The sequence below is a fragment of the Falco naumanni genome, chromosome Z (assembly GCF_017639655.2).
Source record: "Falco naumanni isolate bFalNau1 chromosome Z, bFalNau1.pat, whole genome shotgun sequence".
NCBI classification, from domain to species: Eukaryota; Metazoa; Chordata; class Aves; order Falconiformes; family Falconidae; genus Falco; species Falco naumanni.
In genome coordinates, this window is record NC_054080.1 from 58,294,822 (window position 1) to 58,305,153 (window position 10,332).

Consider the following 10,332-nt stretch of genomic DNA (forward strand, 5'->3'; position numbering starts at 1 on the left):
AGTGTTGGGTTTGTTCTGTTATTTGAATTACAAGTGAACACTCATTTGCTGAAAAGGTTAAACATCAAAAAGCATTTACTCTAAACAAATAAATCTTGAAATATGGTACCGTCTTCAAAAAAAAACCTACAGTCATGTCTGATTGCTAACTGTAAAGGTATTAACCTTTTGTGCTGCCTGCACTTTGCTCAATCAGTTGTTCCCAAGATGTACCCAGGAGACCAGACAAATCAAGTATGTTGACTCTAAGCTGAGTCCTCTGGAACTGAAACATGATCTTGTTTTTCTTCAAGGTTATTGTGTTTTGATCTTCTACTGCAGAGTCTCCAGTGCAGATCACCTTATTTCTGAAAAAGCAGTCTTCATGGAAAGCATGCTCTAGAGAGCTGCTGACCTGACTCTTTGGAGTCAGTACCTGAATTTCCTGGGAAGGGTAGGTGTTAACTTACCTCTGAAAAAGAGGATTGAAAACTGTTTCTCTCTGTGTCATTTTGATAAGATGCTTAAGAAATAGTTCAAGTTATGACTGTATTAGTATCTCCCATTTCTGACTTGGAGAATCTTTCCTTGAAAACTTGGTGGGTGTGCTGGTTGCATTTCCGTAACCTGCTCTGCACAGAGAGAGCTAACATAGCCAGGGCAACAGTATTTGCTTACTGTGCTGTCAAAATCTGTTTCAGCAAGGTCAGAAAATATAAGAGGCTAGCAGATCTGCCTCCACACTGAAGGCTACCACTGGTCGAACAGCATTAGTGGGAGGAATTTTTGATGTGGGGAGTAGGGGTGAAATGTCTGTATTAGAAAGGAAGCAACACCTTGTAAAACTATAAAAGTAGCTTAAAATAATACAGAATAGCATTTTTATTGAGGAAGTGAGATACTTTACTGTCACACTAATGGTGCTATAACCCCCTTTCTGCCCTAAGGTTAGCTTAAGTGCTTGACATACAAATGCTAGGGCGCAAATCAAGTTGGTTACTGATTCACACTTACTTAAACAGGCAAAGTGGGAGGTAAGGATTGCTTATCCTTTGTAAGTGAAGGTAAAGTCTCTCTTCCTTGCTGCCTGCACTGACATTGCTCTGCTTCTAACTGCAACACTGCAATCCTTTGGATATGAGAAGGATTTACTAAAATATAAATGGATACCTCTTCTCTGGCAGAAGTCTTTCTTCTTGCATCACCAGGAGCTAAAAATAAATAGAAAGCTAACTCATCTGAAAAACTTGAGATTGCACAGATCTCTGCAATGATGCTGGTTTTAGGACAGCAGCACTTGCTGGGTTGCACCCACCCCATCCTTGGCCCTTGTGGTTAGTAGCGCTGTATCCATCTATCCCTTTTCTATCCTGCCTCTTCAGAGTCATGGTTCGTGGAGCACTTCTGTGTCCAGGCAGACATTTTTGTCAATATCTCCACATTTCTGCAGGGAACATGTCAACCTTCATCTAGCATGGTGCTCCTTCCTCTATCACACGTGTGTATGTGGATCATTAGGTATGGGAATACCTTCAATTTGGTGTGCCTGCTCACAAGACAACATTTCCTGGGAGCATACAAAACTACCTTGCAGGCAGATGCAGTTGCAGGCAGCTGGCTGAACCTGCTCCTCACAGCTTATTTACGCTTTGAGGCTGGCACTGTGCTGGTACAGGGCAGGAGTGCAAGGCCCACTTGTGGTGGTTATTTAGGTTCTACTCTTACACACGTAATGCATGTTTTCCACTGGAGTTGCCATGTACAGTTGCCTTTCTCTAGGAAAAAGTCTCTCTTAGTCAAATCATTGACTCCTTAATCTTCCTTCAACTGAATGTTTCAATATGGAGTATACCTTGTACCTACTCTTTTTAAAGCCAATCAGTATGTGATAGCATGGTATAATTTTCTTTTATGCAACATCTTTTGCATGTTCTATGACTGAGTCCCTGACTATATTATAGGCATGTAAGAAAATAAAACTTCACTACAACAGGCTGATAATGTGAACAACTATGTAAAAATAAATAGCAGAAGGACAGGAGAAAAGGATTAAGTGTAGGCCTGTCAGTGTTTACCAGGATGACTCTTGAAACAGGTTAGAGAACTGAGGAGGTGCAGAGCCTTGCAGGAAACCTGCTTCCGACAGCAAGTACTGCAGGGGAAGACTGCATTGGTGACAGAAAATTGTGTAGAGGAACAGAAAGCAAAGAAGCACTTGTGTTCAGGGGTAAGGTCACTGAAATAGATGGGAGCAAAACTGTAGTGAGATCTCAAAACGGCACCCATTCTGAAAACCTTGCTCTGACCAATTCCTTAAGGTTTCACAAATGTATTTTCCTCTGTTTAAGAGTTATTTCAGGTAAAAGGGGATGCATTTAGTAAATCAGCATGTTTAAGTGAGTTCCCAGAGCGTACACTTACTTGGCAAAGAAAAGTACTGGCCTTAAAAACTCAATGTGATCCAGTGATCTCTTAAGATTGCCTGAATGCAACATTGCCACCGTGTCTGGAAATAATGGGAGAAATCTTGGGAGGCTTAGAATAAATTGTATCTTACAAAGAGGGGCAGTTTACAGGGAAAGGTGTAATTTTAATTTAGATCCTGCTGCACCAAACAGAAAGTGTTTTCCATCCCATTTTCAAAGTTCAAGAGACAAGTAGCCTTGGAAGAAACCACCTGTATTCTCCAGCTCTGCTGCGGGCTTGCTTAACAGCCATGAAGTCATGTCCTAGGCCAGAGGCAAAGAGCATCAGCCGTGGGATGATGCAACACCCAATTTGGAAAACTCTGACTCCAGCCAGCATCTAAGGACCATTGTGTAGGACCAAGGAAGCACTCCAGCACAAGCTTGTTGCAAATAGCAGTTGCAGAGTTCTTGAATGAATGAGGGGAGGAAGGTGATACTACATCTGTACATACCATTAGTTACCCAGCTATTGTGATATAGTGCTGCTTTCAAAAGGATGTTGGAAAGCCTGGAAGATTCAGCATTCAGTGACAAGAGTGATTCATGGTATGGAAAAACCTGACTTGCGGGGAGCAGTAACACAAGTCATTCCATTCAGTTTACCAAATACAAGGCTAAAGGTGACTTAGATTTTAGCTATAATTACTAATATAAGGACAGCTTATCTAGTATTTCAGCACTTTCTGATGTAGTTGTCGTCATAGGAACCCACTGCATTGCAAGCCCTAACACTTTGCTCAAGTGGTGCAGACTGTCCTGACTAGACTTGGTGCTGTGGGAAAGGCTGGTTAGAGAATTTGTTGGCACCCTTGGTGATAGAAAACACATAATACTGACTTCGGAAACTTCCCAGATGTTTTTTGAAGGAGTCCACCACTAATAATCCCTCAAGGTCTATCTGCTAACAAATGAGAAAAACACATCTGCAATTGCATTCAGCAGCAGTTGATGCTTCAGCTAAAGGTGCCAAATTTGGTGAGCAGCCCCTTTCAGAAGTGAGCTGTTGTCACACATTGTGCTATGAAGGAACGCACAGTAGACTAAAAAGGCACCTTTACTGATTTTGAAGAAGCAGTCTGAAAGGTGGATTTTCTAGTTCTAGAGCTATTTTTATCTTACAAATCTGAGGATAAGCTTGCTTCCCCAGAGCTGCTGGTAGCAGGAAATAGCACTATATGTTCTACCACCCGAGTAGTAATCTCTGTCCTGCGTGTACTCCCCTGCTATGCTAGTCAAAACAGATCGAGTAGTTGGGAGATTTTTCCTCCTTAAGGAATTACACAGGCATTCTACCAGAACCCTCTGGCAGCAGTTACTTTAGTCTGAAACTGTTAGGAGAGAGAAGATCTCAACATTCAGTTAATCTGTCTGTTTAATATATGGGACATATGTTCAACAGACCGATTCATTGTGATGTAAAAAAACATTCTAGGTACTTCTGAGTACAGTGTAAGATCCCTCACTTCACCAGGTTTAAGATTACGGAAGATGCTTTCTCATGTCTGCAGTAGTGTGCTATTCAGTGTATGTGGGCTTCATTCAGTGTAAACTTTAAGGAAGGGGTGGAGACCCCACAACAAAAAATGTCCATAATTAAGGGGAAATTACAGAGCAGTTATGCTACCTTCAAACAGCTGGAAAGCTTTGGCTGGCTTGAAATAACTTCTCCCACAACCAGCAGCTCTCCCAAGCTGTTCAGCACTCACCACCCTGTTGCCGCTTACCCTCCCACCCACCTACTGCTCCCCCTTGGCAAAGTATCAGAAAACCTACTTTGATACTTTTTAAACCACGGAAGCTCTGGGCGGCAGAACAAGCTGCAACAGGGGTCCAGGCATGGCTATAAATGTCACACTTCAGAGCACTGCAAAGCACTCCCAGCAATGGCCACACATTTTCCTGCAGAAAATGGAGCTGGATGTGGTGGCCAAAGGACAGCGAGAGTCGCCACATTGCTGTTGACTAAACGTATGCTGTCCATATGTTGGATGCGTCAGCTGGCAGGGGGCCTAGGAAAAGCTGCGGTGGCTGCAGCTTCCTTTCTCTCCCATCTGGCATGGGCACAGCGAGGAAGTATCTGTGGGTGCCAAATTAAAGAAGAGGAAAAACAAAGAGATAAGCAGCCAGGCAAGGATGAAGCCATTTTGGAAGCAACAGTGGCAATTCAAGGAGTCTTGAGTGATCACTTCAGGCTTCACTTCTCAGACCTTTATTCTTCTAAGCAAAGTTTATTCTTTCACATGATGGACTCTGTTAACCATACACACACACAGTTCTTGTGTAACTAACTTGAACCTTTGACTTTCAAAGCTCTGCCAAGTCCCTTACAAGCTCCCTTTCTCTTGAGGCAGAAGATACATTACACTCAGTAATGGAGCAGAACAACAACAATGTAGAAGATTTCTCCTTGAATGTCTTTTCTGTCACTCCTTATCAGCCAAACAGATCCGATGCCCTGGTGTCAGATGGGGATAAAGCTGGTGCCACTTTGCTCTTTTCAGGTGTGTTTTTGGGACTGGTGGGGATCACTTTCACTGTGATGGGATGGATAAAATACGACGGCATTACTCACCTGGAGTGGACTCAGTTACTAGGGCCTATTCTGCTGTCTGTTGGAGTAACTTTTATTCTGATTGCTGTTTGTAAATTTAACATGCTTACATGCAAGCCCTGTAAAGAAAGAGAGGAAAATACATCAGACCTTGACCAGACCACCAGCGGACAGTCCTTTGTCTTCACCGGCATTAACCAGCCTATAACTTTTCACGGTGCCACGGTGGTACAGTACATCCCTCCGCCATACCCACCCCAGGAAGGCATTGCTGTGAGTCCTGGCTACCTTCACCCGGTACTCAGCTGCTGCGGTGCTGCTTCCTCCAGCACCTCACCGATTCCCACTCCGGGCTCCTCTCACTTCTGCCCTGCCTACCCCCTGGATAATCCAGCTTTTACTGGAGATGAGAACTACACTACTTATCCTGCAGAGAATACCAGGTATCAGAGGTACATCTTCTGAAATGCCTTAGTGTGTTTGAACAGAGGCTTCTGAGTATTTTAAGTGCTTTGTATGGTTTCAAAGGAAACAAAAGCTAGTCCAGGGTGTTACCCTTCTTCAGACATATTTTTTGTCTTTGTTAGGAGTATTTCTTGAGTGAAGGCTATGGAGTCATAATTTTTCTGGAAAGCATTTTTATCCAAATTAAATTAATTTACGAATCCCTTTCAATATTCAATCTACTAAATCTCATGTTATTTTTTAAGATATTAGCATATATGCTCCTGCCTGGGCGGGGTGAGGGGTGGTGGTGTATGCTTATATTACTACCTTTAGGCTGTTGACCAGAAGGTTATCATATGTACAGCCCACAGGCTTCCACTCAAACACAATCACAACACACGAGTCAGCGCACAAACAGCATTTTTACAACAATGCAAGAATCAGTTTGGTACCAGATGCTTTACCTCCTGATTATGCCTGGTCACAACACACTGCTTTTGCACTGTAGCAACCTTCCAGCCCTTAATTTTTTCCTGGTTTTGGGGCATAAGTAAGATCACTGCTATTACAGAGCAGTACGAAACTGCTTTAATCAAAATAATTTTCTATAGTTCTTTCCTCTAAGGAAAAATATTCTAATTATAGAAATTAGCATTATATCCTTCTTAGAACACGTCACTTTTAGTTCATTTATGAAAGTCTGTTTGAAAAACTGCTGACTGACCCATTGTCTTCAGCAACATGTGTGACAGGCATAGGCAGCACGAAAACAAAGGTCACCTCCTGACACTTCTATACCTCATGAAAAGAACACAGCAAATGGTTGAATCACAGTAAAACTTCATCTTGTAGCATTTCTGAAGAAGTCGGGAAGTGCTTTGCTCAGATAAGGCTGACAGAATGCAGCACTGAGGTTACTTGCATGTCTTGTGTTTGCTAAATTCTTCTTGTGCCCACTCACCTTCCTATTTTCAGGTCAGATGACAGTTCTGATGAACCAGAACTGCTGGAAGTCTATGCCTGTGATGACTTGTCACCTCCACGTTATGAGGAACTATACCCACTGTCTTCATAAAATAACCACAGACAACAGATGACAATTATAAGAGACACCAGCTTTTTAATCCCAAGAATCTTTTTCTTTAAACACTTGCGTGATAAGTGAATGTGAGCAAGGTCTTGTTACTGATACACAGTTTAGTATCACTGAAGATATATAACCAATCCCTTATATTTCTGCCTCAAAATTCATTAGCCTTTTGCTATGCAGTTTAATAGCAGAGCTATTAATTATTTGATGCCAAAACTACTAATACCAAAGCTATAAACCCAAGGATCTAAACCCATATTAGAGTTGCCAAAAAAGAAGCCCGATTTTCAGACTTGCTGAAACCAGTGTGAACTGTGAATGCACAAGATGCTTGTGGAAGGTCGTGATTGCTGCTGGACATTCGGCATTATTAGAAAGCACTTGATGTATTCTTGATGTATTTTCCCTCTTGATTGCTTGGAAAACTTCAGAAGTGTTCAAGTGTCTAATCCATGAAAATGCCTGTGATATTTTCATTCTTTCTGATTCCTTAGACTAGCACATTTATTAGCAACTCCAGTCAACAGATCAGACTTCTTCTGCTTTGTTCACCTGTACCACATGGTCCTGTGGGCATTTTTGGAGTGCCCTGCTTGAACCAGAGCATCCCAAAGCAGAGAAAATACAAATAGTGACCACTGCCCAGTTTTACAGAGACCTCTGAGAGATCCTGTTTGCATCAAATTCAGTTCCCTTCCCCCCCTGATGGGATGTAAAACACCGTCTTCCACCAGGAGTCCTAACAACTACTAGGTTAATGTCCCTGAAGAAAATGGAACCTTTCTGGAATGTCGACAGAGGCATGTGATCCTACCAGTTTTAAAGGCTTCGACAATCACAGCTTTTCCCTGCTGCACCCTCACTCTATGGGAGACCTGTGGTGGAACCCCTCCTGAGGTCCCTTCTTGGTTGAATGTGGGTCCTAGGCACACAACTTGGGCATTAGGTTCCTCCAGAGTATCCAGACAACTATGGGTTGCAGTGAACTTTCTTGTTCAGTTTCAACTTTCAAGATCAGCATGATTCCAGATGTATCCACAACTGTATTTACAGCCATATCTAACAAAGGATGAGGTGCATAAGCTCCAAAATCTGGCAATCCAGGATGGAGGTCCCAGAAACCTTTACTCAGGTACTGCATAAACCCCAGAGCAATGAGAATGCCATGAATCTTTTCATTTTTGTTTTGTATTTGCACCTATGCTTCAAGTTCTGCTTTTGAGTGTGCCCAGAAACACCCTGATGCCCTGACACAGCTGAAGAAGTCAATACCTCCCCATGCAAGATCCCATCAGTTTTGCCTATCATCTCCCTCGAAGGGCTCAAAGTAGAAGCTGTTCTCAGCCCACACCTGCTGGAGCAGGCACCATGCAAAATGATCTAGAGGGCCATGGTCACTGTCCAAAGTAACCAAGCAGTGTGCTGATGGTGTGCCTGTGGGTCAGTGTCCTGGTCTGGAATAGCAGAGCTAAAAGCTGGTGTCCATTACGGAATGCATGAACTTTCTCTTACTTGCCAACACAGCTGTCTCAGCTCCTGCCAGTTGTCATCAACCTCATTGATCTCATTCCCGAGGGCTGGAGAAGCCTGGTGTTGAGCACAGGCAGGTGGTACAGGATACACCTGGCAGCTGGAAGTCACCGAGTGTCCATGCAGCCTCACTAGCAATCAGGACACATAGCTCTGGATGCAGACATGCATTCAGAACATTGTTCAGTTGCATAGAGCTGCAGATGCACACCGACCTCCTTGTCTTATATACTTAGAGGGCACCAAGAAAGAAAGCATTTGCGGAGGGACACAAGACAACCATGGTGCTCCACAGTGATGGACATGACACTGACAGAGGTTGTATTTGGGACACAGCATTCAAACAGACTCAGATGTGGGTTAGCAACTGCAGCAGCAGCTACTGGTCAGTGACTACAAGCTGTGTGCCAGGTTCTTCTCACTAAAGAAATATGTGGCATGCTGATTTTCAGCAGGAATGGCCTGATGTTAGCAGGTAGAGGTGTAGCTGGAGAAAGGCAAGCACTTTTTTGTTCAGCGTGATCTCTACGGGATTCAGTGCGAGAACAGAAGGTCTAAAAATAAATGCAGCTTTCTCTTATGGAAATCTCTTGCTCCTCTTCCAGAATTTAAACGGAGGTGAACTCATCCTCCCTTCACAGCAGGAAACTGGAAGGTCCCAAATCCCCAGTTAGTTCCACTTGGACAGATCCCTGCACTTAGCACATAGTTCTGCTCACACCAGCAAGCACTGCAGGAACACAGAGGTCAGGCTTGATGGATCCAATTGCAGGACCAGGGTCAAAATTTCTACCCAGTCACCCTCCCCCACAAGAAGAAAATTCCTTTGGTTAGAAACCAAGAAACCACAGACTTTTGCTGCTTCTCATCCCACCACTGCTGCCCCCCCTCCCTCCGCCCCCCCCCCCCCCCCCCAATACATGGCGTAAGCATGTTTTATGGGGTAATAATAGCTTTATTTTTATGACATCAAATCGTACTGTCAGACTAAATATGAGAAATCCAGAAAGTTGCACTGTGAATTCCATACTGGTTTTAAAGTTTACTTCTGTAGACATTAAATTTGTTGAAAGAGCCCTGGGTTTCTTTTTAGAGAAAAGGCTGTATAAATAAAGTTAAATAACTATGTATTAAAATTATCTTGACCTGTCAGATGAATTCTGCCTGAATTCTATAGAAGTTTTTTCGCGTTGCACAGGTATCTTGGGAACCTCCAGTCTGATGACATTTCCTTGATATACTGATTGCTGATTATTGTTTTTAAGAGTACAGCAATAGGCTATGAAAGTTTTTTCTTCCTCCTCTTCCTTCCATCTTCTTCCATCCTTTTTTCTATTTTAACAAATCTTTCATCATTAGGGTTGTTTTTTTTCTTTTGTTACTGGATGCTCAGTGATTTAACCATCACATTAATTCACGTCTCAGCTTTATGACCTCTTTCTGCCCTATGATGAGTGAAAGAACAAACCTATTTGGCCAGACCTTCAACCAAGGTGAACTGGCAGAGCTCTGCTAGATTATACTGATTTAACACCTTAGAGCACCTGGAAGATTTATTTGAGATTTTGCTCAATCCACTTTTCGTTTAAACTACTGCTCTTTAAACAAAATTACCTTCTCCCACATTGCCTGCAATGCTACTGCAGACCTGCAGAATGATGCTTTATTATAGTTAGATGCATCCAGACTTCTAGCCTTGGTGGCAGGCTGTTGTGTGCAAGTATTCAACTATGTAACACTGAATGAGTTACTGGGATTTTTTCTAATATGATTCCATTGGTAAGATTTTGACCATAAGATGGTTAACATATAAAGTTGGTGGAGACGTGTCTATTGATACGAAGCTGAGCACAACCTGTTCGTAGCAGTAAAAATTCTGCACAGGGGTGCTCTAAGATTGAGGAGCTATTTAGAAACACTAAATGCCACATGCCAAATGCAGCTGCAGGATGCGAATTGCTTCTCAGATAAAATCTAAATCTGAAGTCTGTTTTTTAACCTCGTGCTGCCAAATCTGTGAGGAAGTACAGGACCGTACGAGCCAGTGCTCTGGTGTGCAGCATCTTCTCACGAAAGCCCGATTCCACCAGAGGTACCAGTTTCTGCCACTGGTGCTCCTGTGCCAGGTCCTGCACACATACTCGAGCGGAACGCCTGTACGAGTGGGTGTTCAAAAGCAGTAGTGGTGAAACTCTTCAAAGCGTTATTTTTAAACTGAACCGGGATTTAGAAAATTGAGGTCTCGGGGAAAAAATAAACCCGTAAGT

The 10,332-nt window shown here is 42.9% G+C and overlaps 1 protein-coding gene across 1 annotated transcript; it reads left to right on the top strand.

The window, feature by feature from the left end:
• The first annotated feature begins 4,803 nt into the window (after positions 1-4,803).
• On the top strand, positions 4,804-6,845 carry TMEM174 (transmembrane protein 174). The gene is made up of 2 exons (XM_040579016.1): positions 4,804-5,450; positions 6,421-6,845. The coding sequence occupies exons 1-2, from the start codon at positions 4,819-4,821 to the stop codon at positions 6,518-6,520; spliced, it is 732 nt and encodes a 243-aa protein (XP_040434950.1). The 5' UTR covers positions 4,804-4,818; the 3' UTR covers positions 6,521-6,845.
• Positions 6,846-10,332: the final 3,487 nt, after the last annotated feature.